General features: G+C 53.0%; 1 protein-coding gene across 6 annotated transcripts in view; it reads right to left on the bottom strand.

Annotated features, from left to right (window-relative positions):
* CELF5 (CUGBP Elav-like family member 5) overlaps positions 1–20,039 on the bottom strand; it is a 42,659-nt gene that overhangs the window by 13,563 nt on the left and 9,057 nt on the right. For 5 of the 6 annotated variants that reach the window (XR_008821643.1, XM_056337624.1, XM_056337622.1 and 2 more), the window contains exon 3: positions 7,066–7,117. Coding sequence is in view for 5 of the 6 variants with exons in the window: in XM_056337624.1 (XP_056193599.1) it covers positions 7,066–7,117 (52 nt within the window). In the remaining variant the exon portion in view is untranslated. The remainder of the gene's footprint in view (positions 1–7,065; positions 7,118–20,039) is intronic. The other variant, XM_056337623.1, reaches the window with a different exon arrangement.

Here is a 20,039-nt window from a genome sequence, read left to right on the forward strand (position 1 = left end):
AACACTGTTTCCACAGCTGCTACATAACCAAGCACTTTGGTTTCAACCTGCCCTTCCCTACCCCAGTCTGACTAGTATGTCTGCTGAACCGTCCTCCAAGGCCTGGAATAAAGCCTGGGATCCTGGGTCCTCGTGTGCCTCACCACAGGATCACTGACATGCAAGACAGTTGGGTGAGGGGCAACAAACAGCTCCGTGGTCCCCACTCCCCCATCTCCCAGGGCATTTTGTATCCATGTCACACTGGTGGGGGGCTGGAAAGCTGGCCAACACATCCAGGACTTTGACTGGGGGTCCTTCTGGGTTTCTCCATCAGAAGGGAGAAGCGAGGATTACAGTTTTGTTGGGATGGCTGAGTGTGGAGGTGGGAACAAAGATGCACGGTGCCTTCTCCCCCTCTCCACCCCCACCAGTACACACAGGGGCCCATCACACAGCCTGATGCCATTCAGTCAAGCACAAACACAGCAGTGGCTGGGGCAAGGTTGTCCACAGGTTGCTGTGAACAGCTATGAAAAAAGCACATTAAAACCCCACGTGCCAGCCCTGTCTCCCTTTCTGCAAGGAGACAGCTGTGCCAGCTACAGAGTTAACCTCCCCTGCTGCCCCAAACATGCATGGGGAGACGTGACCCATAGGAGCGTGTCAGGATGTGGCTTGGGAGGAGCAGTGAGAAAGGATTCCTTATTGTTAGCGACCGGATCAGAGGAGCTGGCTTCCAATAAAACCAATGTAATGTGATGCATGTCAGGGAAAATAGCAAGGAAGCTGCTATCTGTTTGAGAGTGCAGTGACCTGAAAAACAACAGGTCTTGGAGCTACAGCAGCAGAGCAGGCTGCAGGGGTGGTGGGGTGTGAGAGTATGGCAGGAATGGATGACACGTTACACATTCACACTGCTGGCAAAGCCCCCCCCCCCCCCCCCCCCAGCCCCTTCCTCGCTCCCCTTGGCTCAGAGGATGGCTCCCACCCAGGTCAAGCTGCCTCTCCCCCCGCCCCGGCTGCTCTGCCACATGCAGACAACACAGGATTTGGGGAACATACGCAGAAATATCGATACGTGCCACTGGTGCCTTGCAGAAAAGCAGATGCGCACACACAGTGTTAATGGTCAAGCACAGAAGCTCAGGCATGCATGGGAAGATGCTTGCACATGGGTCCAGCCCCAGCGAGGCGCCTTCAGAAACACATTTGCCCAGTGAACAAGAGGGATGTGCAGGTAGATGCACCCTTCCAGCATGCAGGCACCACATGGAGCCACTTTCTGTGGCTCCACACCCCCCCCCCCCGCCCCAAAGCCCAAATCCAAGCTCATGCAGGCACTAGGTGGACATGCAACACAGATGCCACTTTCATCCACCGCAGATAAAGCATTAAAGCTGCTGCCCCTAAGGCTCTTAGCCAGCCCCAAACGGATGCTCCTGATTTCTATCACTGGAAGCAGCTGAAATAGATGGCCTTGTGTACTTTTTGAAGGCCAAATTTCCCAGCTTCCCCATTTTCATGATTCCCAGCGTAACTAAACTGGGGAAATTTCATCCCCTTCCATTTCCCTTGCGATTCTTTCTACATTTCTCCCGGCACCTGCATGACAATGGTGGCAGTTTGGAGACACTATTGCAGCTGAATGAGTTCATCCAAAATTTAGCACTCTGGCAATGCCCAACAATCCCTGGCCAAGGCACAGGACCTAATAAACCAGGTGCTGTACAGCTGCCTTCTTAGCAGGAAGACAGCATCTGCCCCCGTCCCGATGGCCAGCTCAGAAATGCTGGTGGGCAAACCAGCCAAAAAACAGCACACAGAAAAATCTGACTGGCAGTAGAAAAAAAAATGGGACTGGTCAGGAACATCTGTACTGGGAGGTGGAGAAGAAAATGGAAACTCAAGGAGCAGTGGCTCTGTGCTCCCAATAGCATCACCTGGTGCCATATGTTATCCCAGTTTGGCTATGGGAGGGGACAATGGAGCTCTGCAGTGTTCCCCCCTCCCTCTGCCCTGACTCTATACTGCAAGTGCACCACGCTGCCGCCTTTAGATTGCAAGCACAGCAGGAGTTCCTCAAAAAACACATCCACAAAGGGGAGAAACACACTGGGAAATATTTGTACTGACTTTAGATGCTGTAAAATAATCCTCCGTTCTTTTATTAACAAGCAAATAATTGCAGACTAAGACTTAACAGCCAGAAATGCACTTGATGGTCTTTGCTCTTTAGGAACCCCAGCAGGCTGGCTGGCTCAGGATGGCAGGGGGGTGTCAAGACAACTGGGAAAGTCAGTTATATCAGAAATTTACAAAGCTGGAACTCTAGGTAGGGGGGAACATAGAGCTACACCGACATAATGTTATATTTGTGACCCTGGTCTTTTGCTTCTGGATCTGGTTCTGCATAAAGCGAGGTTTTTGTGGAAGAATAGTGGGTAACCAGCGGAGCGTGGGATAAGTGGTTCCAGTTTTGGTTGATGACTGATTCAGTGCAAAGACCTGATGGTTAATTTGAAGCTTAAATCTCTGCCAAGCAACAAGCTAATGGATGCAAGAGGCCACAACTTTGCAACGGAGGCACTAAACAAAAAGGAACCATGTCAACTTGCAATCAAATCGACATTAAACTCTGAGTTACTAGTTGTTTTCTCCTCCAGAAGGCCCTGAAATTTCCTGGATAATTCTTGTGGTTTCATCCCCATAGAATTTCTGATGGATCAAAAGCATTTTCCTTTATGCTGCACTTTGGGACAGGTCCATGGAAACAGTGGATGCTCATCTCCATTCCTGCAGTTTTACTGCAGGTCTTCTGTCGTCTGACAAGGCTCACCAACAGAACATCTTGGAAGTCCTGTGTTCACGTGGGAATCTCAGCTTTTCTCTTCTGAATTTGGAAGACAAAAATGCCACCCTTCCTGGCTATGCAGAACAAGTTAAAATTGTGATAGCTTAGGGACACGAGCTCTAAAGGCAGATAGAAAGAAACACACCTATTGGTTTTGGATCTTTTCTGAATGCCCAGAATGGCAATATTACAAGGCGGTAGAGTTACTGACAACATAAGAGAAAGATTTTTTCATTGTTATTTTCATTTCATAGAGCCCAGTTCCCAAGGCTGCATGTAGGAAAAGGATCCAGGCTTGTTCCCCTAGGATGCCTCTGCAGCAAGACGGGACCTGTGAGAGGGCTCCTCTGCTGCTGACCTCTCCCTCTCCATGTGTTGGAGCCTGATCCATGTGTTGGAGCCCAATCCATGATCTAGTGCCCTCTCGCTTCAGGCAGCTTCTGAATAGGGGCATTCCCCTCCCAATAACCAAGCTGCCTCATCTCTCCACAACCAAATTCTGCAAGCTCGTTCACCTGATGTCTGCTGTCACCGCTCTTAAAGCATCAACCCCAAATCAGCTGGCATCCTCAGGCCACTGTTGGGGGTCACTGGCTCCTTCGGCTCCCCAGCAGGGACTTCTGCAGTGCTGGAAGATCATCTCTCCTCGACTTGCAACAGCACACACCCCCTCCTGCCATTCTTCCATCGCTTTCTCTCCAGCTCTTGTTTTTCACCCTCTGATTGGCAATTTCCCATGCTGTCCAGCAACCAGGAAAATTTGTCTCTGGTCTCTGACTGTTGAGTTCCCATGGAAACATGCTCTGGGCACAGTCAGCCAGCCAGGCAGCAGGAGGAGGGCAGCAGAGCAGGTCGCTGATGAAGATACCACAGGAACAACTGAGGGGTTAAAGCTGAATGCTCTGGCCACAAGAGAGAGCAGAGCCCACAAGCACTGTATGCTGCTCCTCTTTAAACCCAGTGGATTTAGGTCATCTGGCCAGCAGCTGTCAGCAGGGAGGATCAGGGAGAGGGAGGACGCCCACTCCAGCAGTTGGCTGTGGATGGGACGCGGCAGATCTCCTTGGGTAGGCAGCGAGCTTCCTCGTCTCTCAGGCAGTGCTAATGGGCTTGGGCTAGCTGTCGTATCGCATCAGTGCAGCAGCGCGCTCCAGGTCTCGCAAGAAGCACAGACAAGCTCCTCTGCCCCCTCACTCCATCTCCTCCTGGCACTCCCAGGCTCACGTCAGAGGCGTGAGGGAAAAGAGGGAAGAGCTGACAAAGCCCTCGCCAGAACCACAGGTCCCCCTCAGAACTAATGCAGGCATCATCTTTTTACTAGTGAATTCCTTCTGCGGCGTGCAGCAACACCGAGCATCCAGATATCCCCATAGAGCCCCTGCAGGGCTTGGCCAGAACTTGTGCCTTTGGCACAAAAATCAGCATCTCAGACCAGGAGACAAATTCTGGTGCTCTAACTTCATGTACTTAATGCAGGGTGCTTAATTTGAGAGCTGTCAGTCCCTGGAGAGGATAAAGGAGGTTCCCTTTCAAGGATAATGCAGAGCAGAGCCTCGCTGATGCATGCAGCTGTTCCCTTGATAAATTCCTAGTCCAAGCAGTTCTGCCCTGCCCCAAATCTTTCTTTTACCTCCTGCCAGTGTGGGGTTGTTGCTGTATGGAATGGCTCTTCCCGCATCTGCAGACTTGCTCATCCACTCCTCTGACAAGTGAAGCGCCACGACAGAAACCTTTGGAAAGAGCAACCTGATTCAGACAAATACAGGGTGCTGTCTTGACGCTGCTTCTGCCTCAGGAAAAATTCCAGTTTGTCATGGATCCTGTGAGAGCTACTTGTTCCTGAGCTCTGCACTGGAGCTGGAAGGCACATGGGCTGGAGGGGGGCAGGTGTTCACACTCCAAAGGCTGCTTTTCTCTATGACCTTCTCCATGGGAAGCAGAGTCGATGCCCTGATGTTTGCATTCGTTAGATATTATAGCACTTTTCATAAGCTTAGAGATCTCCGAGTCCAGTGCCTTGACCGAAAGCTTGCCCCTAAATCAACATCCTGGGTTTGAACCTGTTGGGCTATTTCAGCTCAATTTGACAGAGGAGCTGAGGCATCAAAGATGTTAATTCCCAACACATTTTGTGATACTAAGTGCCTGTGCAGAGAAGACAGTCCCTGTTAGTGCCCCACCAGCAAAAGCAAGACTGCAGAAACGACCTCAACTTAGATTTAGGCACCAGAGGTTCCAGAGTTGCTCTCATCAGAGACACAAAGTGTTAAGAAAACGAAGCTGCAGCACTTGGTCTGTTCACAGCCTGAAGGGTCTGCCTGGCCTGCTGGTACTGCTGTGCTGCGAGGGCTTATGGCAGGGGCACCAGCTGGGCATGGGTGGCACCGGTGACGGTAAATGCACGCATGAACATGTGTGTCAAGTGGGCACATGTATGTATTTGCAAAGCAGCACACACACTGTAGCCGTCCGTAGGTACATCTGCCTGTGTCACGTCTTACAGCCCGCGAGTGTACGGGGTGTGCCGGGCTGTACATGTAATGGTTTGTGATGTTGAGTTGTTGGTACAACTGGCAAAGGCTCTTCTCGTCTCCTACGATGCTTTTTTTTTTTTTTTTTTTTTTTTTTTCCCCAGACTCATTAGGAATAACCTCAGATACAATTACCCAATTAGAAATCTGGGGTGCAAATCTTTAAAATCATCGTGGTGGGGAAAGGATGACCCCCTAACGGCTGTATCTAGTGGCAATAGGAGGTGTCAGTGAGCAGTCAGCTTCCTCTGTCCCCACTGCAGACACCTCTAAAAGGCAGCTCATCCACTCCATTAATTGGTGTTAATGAGACAGTGAATCACCCTGAAGGCACTGGTCTCTTTTTCCTGTCTGTAGCACGGACAAGGACCTTAAATGCAACCCTGGACCCATGGTGAGATTAATCCAGTCCTACATCATTTAGGCATACTAGTTTCTTTGGAGGTTTAAGCCATGGTTCTTTTCAAAAGGGGCATGTCTGGGATTCTCAGTATAGCCCGATGGAATAAAAATGCCCAGACTTCAGTAAAAGTCGGGTGTCTTACCCCTTAAGTAAAAAATGAACTGTCACAGATTCTATTTGGGAAAATGATCTGACTTAAACAGATAAAACTTTTTTTTTTTTAAAAAAAAGGAGGCTCACACAACCATAAATACATTCATTCCTATAAAATATTAAATATATCTCATGTTCCTGCCAGTGCAATCATTGAAAGTCGCTACAAACTGCTTGGAAGTGACCCCTTAACATTTAAAACAAAAGCCTCCCAAACTGAAACACAGCATGCGGGATCCGCTGCCCTCAGGACACACAGGCACACATTCTCCCCTCCCCAGTACTAAACTGGTTTCAGAGGCAGCACCAACAGCACAAGGCATGGAGAGGCAGATGTGGGAATGGAGAGAAGAGGAAAACAAACGTATCGGTAAGACAAGGAAAAGCAGCAAAAGGAGTTCATGAATTTGGAAAGGGCTGGCGTTGCAAACCTTCTCCCCCCAGAGGAGGCATTGGAGCTGCTGTGAGCTCCCCGTTAAATTAACACACTCTTCTATTCCCAGTCTTCCAGCTCTGAACTACTCAGTACATGCTGCTCTAACCAAGCTGGTCCCCCGTAGGTGACAGCACCTCCGTCTCAGCTCGGAGCCCTTTAGCCACTATTTCCCCATCACAGGCAACAGCACTGGGGGCTGCTGCAGGACCAGAGCGGAGCGACTGGGACAGTGATGGGGAGGCAGAGGAGTAAGCTGCAGACAGGAGCAGCAAGCTGACCAGGTTAAAAAGCCCCTGCTGCTGCACAGAGCTGGCTTGTATCGGGCTGATAAGGTGTAAGAACGAAAAAAACCCTCTTCCCAACTGCTTACACCCTGCAGGACCCCTGGTGCCAGCCACCAACGTGCACGCCTGCTTCAGTAACCTCCTGGGGCAGGCATCGGGCTAACAGCACCCTCAGGAGGCTGGCAAAGAGGGGAGTGGGCAGCCACGTTATGACCCCTGGGACTCTCAGCTGCCCGCTGTGCCAAGCTGCAGGCTCCCTATCAAAGCTAGACTCTCCTCCCGCCTCCCCCAAATCCCTGTCAGACACACACATCCCTCCAGACAGACTGCAGGGAGAGGAAGGCCAGGTCAGGACCCTGTCTCTTGGCTTGGTTCCCCCTCACAAGCCCGAAGCCGCCAAAGGAGAAACAAGGAGAGATGACAACTACCTCCACGGCTCTCGCTGTCTGCGGGTTTCACTTGAATCGGGCGCGCCATCTGCAATGAAAGAAAAATGCAGAGGGTTAGAGCTTGGCCCATCTGCCTGGCACACGGTGCTGCCGGCAGTGGCACCAGGGTGCCCCTTTCTGCCTGCTGCGCAGAGCAGGAGAGTGGCAGAAGGGAACCAAGACATCATGATGGCAACCAGAACCCTCGGAGAGGGGACCACATGGATTTCAGGCTTCTCAGAAGGAAACCTGGTGCTTTTCCCTGCTCAGCTGCTTGCCTGCAGGGAACAGCTCTCCTGGAAATGCCCAGCGTGCATAAACCTCCGCCTCCTCAGACACAGTAAGTGGCAAAGACAGGACTCCAAGGAAGCAACTCATCACCACGAGACTGGAGCCAGAGCAGTGGTCAGGGTGGCCTAAGGGGAGACTATGCCTGGAAGCTCTTCCCGTGCCTGCCCTGACTCAGCGCAGGCATGGTCACCTCACCTAACTGAGCTACTCTGCTTGCAGGAGGGAGGAAGACTGCCCCTGAGCTTCGCTAGGAGCAGTACAGCAAGCAGGCATGTCATGTTTCCCCTTCCCCAGCCCTCCTGCAGCCACAGCAGCTCTAAGGACAGGCAGCAATGCTCTCCAGCCGTGTCTCCTGTCCCCATGGGAATGCTCCAGTTGGAAGTGACAAAATTCCTTTTGCTTGGCTGTGGGGGCAAGTGGTTTACCTCTCTTGCAGCCATGAGTGGCGTCAGCGATAATACAACCTGGCTCACACGATACAGGGTCTCTCCAGGTAAGACAGAAGAACGCTTTCACCCTAGAGTAGCTACATTAAGCAACCTGCAGCTTCTACACAGTCTGATTTGCAAAGCAGGGCAAAACTCTCATCTGCTGGAAGGGGGGGTGGGGGTGTCCTACGCTGCCCAAAAGGCAACCGACAAGCTGGAGCCTCCTTCCCAGACCAGCAGGATCCATCAGAGCCAGGATCTCCTCTGAGGAATGGTGAACAAGGCAGATTTCCACATCCACAGCACTTCTCCCTCCATGTCTCTCAGCATCGCTCAGAGGCTGCCAGTGACTTGAATCGGTGACATTCGCAATAAACCCCGATTTGAATATTACAGGTAAGACCCGCACCCAAGTTGTAGGTCCAGGCATAACCTGTCCCCTCTCTTAGGAAACACCCTCAGGAAAAGCAGCAGCAACAACAGAACAGAAAATGAAATCAAGCCATGGAAGTCACCAGCTGGAACGTGTTTAGAAGCCAGCATGCACAATGCAGACTGCTGTCAGCCTCCAAGGAGTGGCTGAGCCAGAATCCAGAGGCAGAGCCCCACGTTCACTGCAGCTGGAGGAAACCCGTGAAGTAACTTTGCAGCTCGCAGGACAGAGGTGCCAACCAGAACGTGTCAGGCTGCCGTGGCACAACACACCCCTGCCAAAGCCTGACCACTGGGCATGTGCTCATGGCAGCTGGAGGCTGTCAGCTGGCTTCCACGGGCTGGTGGATCTCGGACAGGATGCTGGGACCAGCCCCAAGTGATAGCATCCCTGCCTCAAGGAGTGATACGGGGCTGCTTGGCAGAGCCAGAGACGGGCTGGCAGCTTCCCAAAGGAAGGACAAGCTGCCGCCGTGCTGCACCTTGGTAGGCAGGAGTGCCACCGCCATCTCCCAGGACTTGCTGTGTCATCGGGGGGAGAGAGAAAGGCTGAGGGCCCCTTTCCTACCCTCAACCAGCTGCAGGGATTTGCAGAGCTCCGACCAGCCCGCTGTGCTGCCATGTGGCCCCAGCATGTGCAGCACTGCCACTCGCCAGCCTCTGGGCTGCTGCTCCCCCCAGGAGCTGGCTGAGGACCAAGCATCTCTCTCAGCCCATGAGCCGAATGGGATGTGGGGCAGGGGTTCAGAAGGATGCGGTCAGATATTGTTCCAGAAAGCTTCAGAATTCCTCTCTGAGAGGCAGTGGCTCCCCTTACCGCTCACAGCCTCTGGCAATATGCGTGTGCAAGCCAAGGCTGGGGGTGTTTTGGCAGCAGGGTGGGTGGGAGAGGGCAGGTGGTCCAGATGTGTGCGACGAAGAGAGGGCTCGGTGTGGAGCCAAGAGGGGCAGCTGGCCACCTCGCTCCCCACTGCTCCCACGGCGCTGAGAAATAGCTTTGTTTCTACCAAGGATGCAAAACCAGGATTAAGCTAAACAGATGGGGAGGGAGATGGAGGGACAGACTCAGATCTCAGCTTCTAGGAGGAGCAAATCCATCTGGGGGAAGGGAGGGAGGAAGGGATGCCGTGGAAACGGAGAGCATCACACCCCCACGGAGAGCATCACACCCCCACGGAGAGCATCACACCCCCACGTGAGCACAGCCCCACTGGGGGATGCTGGGGCTGAGGGCTTGGGGCAAGGAGTCGGGAAGGATGTGGGGAGGTGAGGGAGGGGGGTGAAGTACCTGAGGACATCTCCCTGTCCCCTCCCCCAACAGGGCTGTCACTCCTAGGATAAAGGAGGTGTTGTCATGGAAACGGTTATTCACCACATGGAACCTGACATTTGTGGTTGCCATGGAAACCAGCTCTTGGGGGCATTCCCTCTGCTTTGCACAAAAGAGACATTTTGATATGATCTCTGGGGAGGGGGCCCCCTCTACCCATCTGTCCACCCCTCTCCTTCCCCCCATCCCAGGGACCGCCACGCAGCCAAGGATGCGCTGCAGGACCTGCCCCTGGCCGGCCCTCCTGAACCTGCTCGCCGTGGGGGAGCACCCCACAGGGTCACAGCCCCACAGCCAGGTGACACGGCCACAGCAGGGCCATGGCACAAGGCCTGCGAGACGGCAGTAGAGGCGGCGGTGCCGACGGCAGCGAGCGACGCGGGGGTAGCGCTGGTGCAAGTCTAGAAGCAGCGTCTGGCTGGGGTGACAAGAAGGGCTGCCTGGCACGAGAGGAGGCGTGTGGGCTGCTCTGCACCCCACGGCTGGGGCCGCAGCTTCTCTCTCGCCCACCTGACGTGGCGTCTGGGCAGGAGGTGGGCAGCCTCACCCTCTGCCAACATCAGACCGAGCCCTCAGGTCAAGGGCTGCCCATTTCCAGCCAGCTCCAGTGGCTCTGAGAGCCACCAGCAACACCGAGGGCTGGGCTTCGTCTGCTCTGCGAGATGTGGGGAAAGAGAAGAAAAACACGATAACCAGAAATTAGTCCAGATGCCAAGGCTTGGAGAAGAGCAGCGGGATTCTCTGCCTGCTGCTTCCTAACACAGGAGCTCTCCCAGCCCAGGCAGAGGCAGCCATCGTCCTCCTTGCAGAGACCTGGCCATCCAGAAGCTTCCACCAACACTTTTAAGTCTCCAAAGTCCCGTGGTGCTACAGAGAACAAAATACCAAAGGCCTCTCGAGCAGAGGTGTGAGCGCACAAATGCAAGGAGGACGCGCTGCTGCTTTCACTTGCTAACAGAGGTGGCAATGCCTCGGAAACCGTCCCCGTGAGGTCCCCAACGTGGCATACAGGTCTCAGAAGAGCTCCATCCCCCACAGGGACTCAGCGCACAGCAAGGGTGGTCAGGCTTCACCCCCTCCACCCGGGGAGAAGGGGCACAGGAGGGCAGGGAGGACACGCTGCTGGCTGGCACCGCAAAGCCTGGAAGCACAAATTCTTCTGGCCTCCAGTCGTCCCCTCGAGCTTCACAGGACTTGGAGAACACACCTGAGTCCAAGAAAGCCGCCTCCGCGCGTGCCCAGCTGGGCCCAGTGTCCAACAGTAAATTCCCAGTGCCAAGCAGGCACACGTGCATGCAGTCTATCCATGCCTTTATCACACAAGAGCACAAAACATACATGAACACACACATGGCAGGAACTCAAGCAAATGGTTTCTGAGCCTTGTGCCTGCCTCACTAGCTAAGCTTTCTTTTCCTCATTAAATTATTCAGTTGAGCATGATTCTTCTTCATTTCTGAAGAGGAGCAGCACGTTAGCATTTAGCACATGCTGTCATGGGACCACCATGGGCCAAGAGCCCCCTCCCCACGTCCCCAGCCCCTGCACTTCATGGTCCTTCCAACCTGCTGCTAATGACAGCCGAAGAGCTGCCAGCTCCATCACCCACCAGACTCGAGAAACCTTCTGGAACCACAGACAGCAATGGACACCAGGTGGGCAGCGCATGGTGGGGGGCAAAGCTCCCACTGCCCCCCTTCAGCTTTCCCCTCATTTGCCCTCCTGGCTGGACACTTTCCCTTTCCCAACAGAGCCATGTTCACCCTCCACAGCTCTCCCAGATGGTATTTCTCTGCCTGCACCGCTCCCCTCCTCGCAAGCAACCATCCTTCATCAGCTTGCGTGCTTTGGGGTTACTGGTGGGAAGCAACTGGCCGGTCTGGTGAGCCCAGAAAAACAGGGAACCATGCCCTGTTGGCTTTCAAGGAGATGCTCCCCAACCCTGCTGGGATCAAGGATCTGAGGAAAATTCCTGGCCCTGCTCAAGTCAGAGGAAGCTTTGCTACTGGTTTCACCAAGACCAAAATGCACCGTTTTCTCACAACACCCCCAAAAAAAAAATCATTCTGGAGATGAACTGGCTCCCTACATTTACACTGATGCCCAGTGTGAGCTGTCACCTCCACAACCTGTTCTCCAAGGAGCAGCAGTGACCCCCCATCTCTCGCTTCCTCAGCTTTCAAACTGCAGAAGATAGATGGAGGGAGAAAGCCCCCTGGGACAGCAGGGCAACCCCCTCTATTAATTAGGAGTAAGTGATGTAAAATAGCCCCTCAGGTGCAATGCAGGGGAACCTCATAGCGATAAGAGGATCAGAGGCAGAGAGCATGAAACACACAATGCAGGCTGGGTCCTCTGGGACCTCAAGGAACCAAAAGGCATCCAAGGCCATTGGCAGAATTGGTCCTGGGCTCTTAGGCTTTGCAAACTGGGGGCCGGTCCTCTTCTGGCCAGTTAAAAATGCCCTGCCTGAATGATCACAACCACTTCTGGCTGTGCAGAGCACATAAATCTAAACGCCGATTTGCTCATTTAGATTCTGTTTCTGGTGGGGAATGCAAGCAATGATGGATCAGTGCCATTCTCAGCCCTCGAGTCTCCTGCTTACATCTTTCCACCGATGTCGCAGTGTACCTCAGCCCCATCCGTCCCTGAGAAAGGGGAGTCGTCTCGCACAGAAACACGAGCAACGTTAGCACCAAGCACCACTCCGGCTCTAAAGGCTGCTTATGAATTTGTCCCATCCAATCCCATTATGAAGGAGATGAGGATAATTATGAGTACTGCGTTCCAGGCGGAGGGATCAAGGCACGTGATGATGAAGGTCATGTGGGAAGCCTGTGGCAGAAGCAGGATGCAAAGTCCGGAGTCCAAACCACACAGCTCCTGCCTTCACAAGCTAAGGCTGTCTCTTTTTGCACGAGCAAGGAAAATTGTTGGAGGACTTCACCCAACTGCTCTGCTGTCCCTGAGAACTCACCAACTCCAACTCCTCTCACAGATTTCCTTGGAGGTATTTTCCCTACCCCTAGCACAGGGTGCAAAGCAGGGAGGTCATCCCCCATTCCCTCCCTCCCCCCCCCCCCCCCCCCAAAAAAAAACTGAGCGCGTGCAGGCATCAGCAAGCAGCCACCTGAGCAGCACATCAGCTGCAAGACGCACGGACTGGCTGCTCTGTCTCTTGGACTCTCTGCTGCGCTGTGTTCCTTCTCCCTTAACGCAGTCAGACATCCCTGTCCCCACTGTAGCTAGTGGTGCTCTGGGAAGAAGGCAAGCAACTTATCGCCGTGACTCAGAAAGGCTTTGGATCTCCCTGGTATCTCTATGGAAGCGACAGCACCGTTACTGTGAATTAACATCAGAGAAGCAGCAGGGAGACCAGCCCAGCAATTACAGCCCCTATCATGTACGTCACCGCTCGGCAGACACGTTTAAGTGCCGTCTCTCAGGGCTCTGTGGTCAGTCTGTCCTCGTGGGGCTCCTGCCTTGATGTTCCAGGACACTGCATCAAGGAGGACATTAGATGATCTTCTCCATTGCCCTGATCTCATCACTTGTGATTGGTGCCACTGAAGGTCAAAGGAGCTTTTAGGTGAGAATAGGGAAGTGCCAACTTTCTCAGATCCTTTTCTACAGGTGCTAGGACAAGTTTCCCCCAGAGTCATCAAGAAGACAAATCCTGGGCCAAATTCAGTACCTTTCTACTTTCAAGTGGACCTTTCAGCAGTGCAAATTCGGCCACAAGCTTCCTCCTGCTCCTCCCCACTCTTGCAAGACAAGGCTAAAGGAACTCAAAACCCCAAAAGCTCCTCTAGCAACTTCATCAAGACCCCAAAAGGTTGAACTCTGGCCACCAGAAAGCCACCAGCCTGAGGACCCAGGCACAAGCTGGTGCTCAGGCCCACAGTCCTGTGTCAACTGCAGGGTCCTGCCTTGGCAGAGACAGGGTCTCGCCGTCCCAGGCTGCCTAAGGAGGTCACACTCACGGGAGCCACCCCCAGCTCAAAGGAAGGTGGAAAGTGCTTAGGAGGCCCACAAAAAAAGCAGGACTAAGATGCTACGAGATGGGTCACCAAGCTGCTCTGAGCAAGAGAAAGCGAGCTGCAGGAGGGAAAGCTGGGGGCACCGCCACACTCACCTGGCTTTGACCCTTCAGGCTGCTTGGAGAAGACATCCAGCGCCCACCACCCACGGCACCCTGCCCCAGTGAACACGCTCGGATGCTTCGTGCATCAGCGGGAGCTTCCAGGGACCTCAGCAAACTGGGAAAGGGCAGAGCGAGGGGCACGGGAAGCCAAAATCAGGAGTAAACCTCCGACCGCCAGTGCAGCATGAAGAAGCAAGCGTCCTCTTCATCTACAGCGCTGGATGCACAAGGTAGGTACACACGATTGGGTATAACAGGACATGATTAAAGGTAGACGTTGGATCACCATCCAGCAAAAAAGACATGTAACAACCGTGGCTATAACTGTTACAAATAATTCGTTTAACCGAGTCAGGGTTGGTAGCCATGAAGTCAACCGACTCCACCACAAGGAAGAGAACTCGTTTTGTCTTTCCCACTCTTCCGCTGCCCTCTCCGTTCAGTTTATCCTTTTCTGCTGGATCTCGAACCTGTCATCCACACGTGGACAATATCCTTGGCCGGTAAGAACACCAGTTCCTCCAGGACTAGGTGACAGACACAGCCAGGTCCACGGCCCCCTGGTGATGTGCTGGAGGGTTAACACACCCATTTTTGGTGGATTTTCCTGCAAGCACCAGCGCCACCGTAACACCACCACCACCCCCTGAGCCATTTCTTGTCTTGTCTGAACATCAAAAGCTATGGCTGGTATTAGATCAGCTCTTCACTTCAGGGATGCTCACAGCCTGGAAGAGAGGCCCAGGGCAGCCACGGGATCTCATTGGGGATACTCAAAACTCAGCTGGAGAAGGTCCTCAGCCATCTGTGGTAGCTGTGCTTTGGGTGGGGTTTGACCAAAGATCCCAGAGGTCTCTTCCAGCATAAATTATTCTGGATTCTATGGCCAGGTCCACAACCACCTGCATGCAACCACATGCACACACCCCAAATGACCTCGAGGAGACAGGGGTGCAGAGCCACACTCAGGACGTGGGCGCCTTTGCAAAGCTGAAGGTCTGTGTGGGCTACTGCGCAGGTGCACGCGTGCGTGTGTGTTCACGAGCAGAGGTGAGCTCACCAAAGAACAGGCCAGCCCTGGAAGACAGAAGTCCAAGCTCTGTGCTACAAGGAGATGAGAGTGCCTGGTTGTGCAAAGGGCAGCGATTTCTAGGGAGAAGGGGAGAGAGACCTCGTGTGCACAGGACCAAGCCTGCACGTGTGCATTTGGGCAGCATGCAGGAACGGGTGATGATCTTTAATTTCATCATCCTTCCAACTCTGTAAGGCAGCAGGAGCCAACGTTTGCCTTGGCAGCTTTCTCCCCCCATCTCTTCAGGGTACACACTTCGTAGGGCCGCTGCCTTGCCTCACTGCTGGCTCTCAGCACCTTCAAGCCAAACCCCCAGCAGCACAAACATTTGCAGTTCTTTCTGCAGTGAACAGGCGCTTCTGCTGCTCCTCGCCCAGGGGCCGCTTTAGCCCCATACCTTCATGTCCTGGTGCTGCCATTTCAACCTGGTGCTGCCATTTCAACGAGACCGCCTTGACGCGCTCTCTGGATCGCTGCCTTCTACTGGGAACGTCACGCGGCTCTCATGAATGTGTTGCTGTTGTCCACCAAACCCGTGGGATGGACTCGAGAAAAACGTCTCTACCCTGCCCTGCACAAAGGTTCGAACCGCAGAGGCCATCTCAACGATTAACAACTGGAGTCCAGCTTCAGCCCCCAGCTCCACTCCTTGGCACGTCTCCCGGTTTTGCCAGCAGCAATATCCTAGAGTCTTCACACGAAGAAACTTTCAGAAATACTGGTCCAGGCTGGCTTCACCCCCCGACTTGTACAAAAGAGAGCGAAGGGAAGGAGGAGATGCTTTGACCTCTCTACCAAACCCCTCCAGTCCCCTGCGGCCCCTTACATCATCATGGCCTGTGGATCCTGACAGATGGCCCACGGTGAGCCCTTGCTCCCGACGGCACAGGAGACAGCCTGCCCACAGGGATGTGCGCCGCTCGGGCTCCGCTGGGTCTCTGCATTAATCCTGATGCCCAGCCATCTGAGTTTGTGCTGCAGCATCTCAACCCCTGGTGCATTCCCAGAGTCTCTCTCTGCTCTAATGCTGCTGCTCTCTGTAATTTTCCATTCCTGTGTCCCTGCGCTCCCAAGCCGCCACTGCATCCATGAGTTCTCCCCCTGATGTAGCCACATTTTGGTACCCCCAACACCGCTCTTAAACTGCCCATATTCCCAGCTTGGATCGATACCAATTTCTGCCACTTACTTGCCTACCTTTCAGCAAGCCCTTCTTTGTTCTGCATAGAAATAAAACTAACTGTACCTAGCTAGAAGAATTACTTTTTTAAACCTCCCCCCTTCCACATCCTCCCTCTATTCTTCCCCTTCTTCTTCAGGAGCAATTTTATGTAATTTGCAACTGTCTGGCTGCAAATGAAAAGAGACACAAAGCGTTTCTGTGAAATATTGAAAAGCTGGCTGCTTTTCCCTCAAATTTCACTTAGCGAGAGGCTTTAACTTGGTGTGTGATCACTGCATGTCACTAATAACCTCTCCAATTCCTTTCAGAACTCAGCAAAGTGAAGGCACAATCACGAATCAAACGCACGGGTTATTGAGATATAGTATCGTTTCACCAAGCCAAGAAGGAGTGTGCCAGGGAGTGGGAAGAAGGTGAAATGTCGCACCGCTGGGCTGGCGGGCAGATGAAGAGGACACGAGATTTAGGAAGAAGCGTAAGGGCTGGATTCCCTCTCTGTGCTTTTCAGATCCAAAGATTTTCCCTCTGTTCAGCCTCCATGGGTTGCATGTCTTTCCCCAAGCCCTGTGGACTCAGGCCACAAAGGGAGCTGGTTTCTATTTTGTTCCTCAGGCAGATCCATCCCCATCCCTGTTGAGCCTTTGGAGCCCATCAAACTGCATTATTGGGGCTGAGTCAGACTTAATTGTGCAGTTGCCCAGCCTGTCCTCAGGGAGCGAAACCGAGGAACACGAAACAGGATCTCGGCATGTGCAGGATGCTGAAAGCGCTGCGAAGGGCAGGGAGGAGGAGTGTGTCAGTGATGCTGGGCAGAGAACAGCCCCAATGCTGGCGCTGGCCCCAGTCACTGCCAGCAAGGTGTGATGCGCTTCCCCACTCATCGCGTGTGCTGGCCCAGGTGATGGGCAAGCCCACCTCACTGTGTGCCAGCCCTTTGGCTGCGCCCAGGTTCACGGGCTGCTGCCCACCACCACAGTGTAGGGAAACGGATTCCTTGCCCACACAGCCCCAAGGCAGGGCATTCTTCCTGCTTACCCCCGCTGACAGCAAGGGCAGGGATACTTGGCCTCCCTTTAAGCTGCTTAGCAAGCCTGGGTGATCAGACACTTCTGCTAATTCACCGAGGATGCACTTCACCTCTCTGTTCTAGGAAGCTCCATTCTTCCTTTCCCAAAGGGAGATTTGTGCATTTGTTACTTCCAGACAGCAGCGATAGCAATTCGCCAGCTCTGAAGGCAACACAGGTGTTTCAGATAACACAATATACAGCTGACAGTCATCTTGCTTTACACGCTGAGCACACTAGCCCTTACAAAAGGGGGTGAAAGCCAAAACTCTGTCTACCTTTGGAAAAAGGCGCTAAGCCTTACTGTCAAAAAATAAAGCTTTTTTGAGTTAAAATTCTGTCTAGCTACCATACATCCAGCAGCCTTCAACTGAAAAATAAACAATAATTTTGATCTCCCAAAAGGAGAACTTGCCAGAAATGCCATAAAAGCAAATAGAGACCATGGTGATTCCGACTGACTTATGTGGAAAACTTAGTATAAATATAAAACCTCGGAAAAACTACACTGCAGGAACAATGTGGCAGCACCCTTAGATGGGCTGACATGGCTAGCATCAGACCTGGAAGGTCTAAGCAATACCTCCGTGGGCACAGGTCCACCCAGTGACAGAGCTGGAAGAGAACCCAGAAGACCTGCTCCAGCTGCCTCATCACAGCCTAAGGACTCAGCAGAAACCACATCAAATTTCCCTAAGTCTGTCCTTACCAAATCCCTGGGCTAGACTAAGCATTTTGTCTCCATTCAGCTTCACCAGCTGCTGAGATCAACCACCGGTCTCTGCCTGGAGACCAGCAAAGGAAGGTACGTGGGTACTGGTGGCTCTGTGGTGGCTCTGCCATTCAATGCCAAGCGTAGGATCACCCGCAAGATCCCTTCTGTGCCAGTCTGATCCCTTGCGGTCTCTAAACATGCTGATGCTTAGTCGTGTGTTCAGATGACAGTTTGTGGCACCCTACAGTGATGTCACACACTCTTAAACTTTTTTCCTGCTACTGCTGTGTGCAATAAGGAGATGGTAAATGGGTAAAATGAACAAGAAATCACTCATTTACCAGACTACGGCCCATTTGCTGAAACCCCAGCGGCGTGGTCCGGTACATTCTGTTCTCTGTCCTATGCTATGGTCCTCACTGTATTTCTCGTCAGAGGCTTTGCCACAGAGTTCATCAGAAGGTGATCCTGATGTGAACGTAGAGATGAAATTTCACAGCCACGTTCCCAAAAGAGGGAAACAATCCGTTACCCAGCACTCCTGCCTGTGATTCACTTCCAGAGCATCCTCTGTGACCACCTGGGTCAGAGGGAAGGGTGATGCTACACAGGCACAAGCAAACCAGGCTAAGAAAACAGGGCTGAAAGCTTCCTCAGGTCACCCAGCCCACACCAAGACTGACTCTACGCACATCAGGACGGAGATCTGGTCCATTCTGGTAGCAACCATCCCTAAATGACCACTAAAATGCCTGAAGAGAATCCTGCCTTCCTGGTCACTGAGGGACATACCAAAAGACAAACGAAATGTAATGAAGCGGTGTATTGCCAGCCTGAAAATAGCTCCAAATGCAGCACAGCTCATCTTCATCTTAATGACACCACATTGCTCATTAACTGTCTCCAGACAAACATGTTTGAAAGTACTCGGCTAGCACAGACTTCTTACTGTTCCCAAGCAGTTTCTTACACCTCCCTTAACGTAAAAAGCCTTCAGAAGACCACATCACAGACAGATTGCTGCTTTAAATACTGCTCCACGCAGCACACTATAGCCACTGAGCGCACAAACGGTACAGAACACAGCAAAACACGGAACAGATTCCTGGTGCAGCAAAACCGAGACCGCCTTGACTCCACCGAGCCTCACACAAAAACCTTTCCCAGTCCCTCTACAGGTACGAGCTGGAGACGTGGCTGCCTCCTGCGCTGTGTTAGCAGCGCCGTACCGTGACTCATCACCGCTGCTCCTCCTGCTCCTCCATCCTTCAGCTCATCGTCGTTACAGCCGCCGTCAGTCCTGCCCTGGACCGACGCACACGGCTCACGCTGCCTTAGCCTGGAAGTTTTCCCCTCATCCAAACGAACTCAAAACAGTATTTGGGCACCTGGTTAGCTGCACTCTCCCCCCTCGCTGCCCTGACGCAACCTGAAGCACTGAAGACCCTGCTACGTGGTAAATAAGTTACGTGGATTTTCCCAGCCCTCAAACAACAATACAGAGCCGTGCAAAAAGGGAGCACGGGTAAAGAAACATGGAAAAGGATGCGTGTGTGTGGAAGTCTTATGGGGAGCTGGGAGAGGTGGGGGAAGCTATTTGGACCCATACGGGTTAAAGAGGAAACATTATGGTTAAGAATTCCTAACCCCTCTCCAGAGACCCCTGGTTTACATTAATTATTCTGTTGCCTTGAGCGCTCAGGGCCTCCTGTGAGCTTCTGTCTATAAGTACCCAACTCCTCCGCCTACTCACCTCCGAAGGAATCCTTCCAACGTGCTTGATCAACCCCCTCAGCTCAGCCAGCGCAGTGCCCAGGCAAAGCGCTCACATCCTACCAAACTGGGAATGGCAACCATTCAGGACTCCTTTCAGCTTCCCAGTGGGAGCCAGGGAGGCAGAAGACATTCCTGCAAGGATGGACCCGTTCCACCTGCTCCCTGCGATCCCTCCTGCCCTTTGCTCCCAGCATCCAGGACAGACACACTAGTTCAGCAGCCTGGGTCTCACCTACGTAACCCATTTCTCTTCCAAACAATGGGATGTGGCAAGTGTATTATTATTTTTTTTCCTTCTGAGAAGCTGATCCAACTCAGCCACTGCACTACGAGTCGTTTTGGATCCTGCACAGAGCACAAATCGTCCAGCCACCCGCAGGGCAACAGCAGACTAGGAGCAGATGCACCACAAGTTCTGCACACCTGGAAGAGAAGGGTCTGGTACCTTGTCTTGTCTCCCCTCAGCCTTCCAGCATGCCCATCGTGCAGGGTGGACCCATGCACTTCACCCCAAAGCCCACAGTTCCCTAG

This window comes from Falco biarmicus, chromosome 4 (assembly GCF_023638135.1).
Source record: "Falco biarmicus isolate bFalBia1 chromosome 4, bFalBia1.pri, whole genome shotgun sequence".
In the NCBI taxonomy this organism is placed as follows: domain Eukaryota; kingdom Metazoa; phylum Chordata; class Aves; order Falconiformes; family Falconidae; genus Falco; species Falco biarmicus.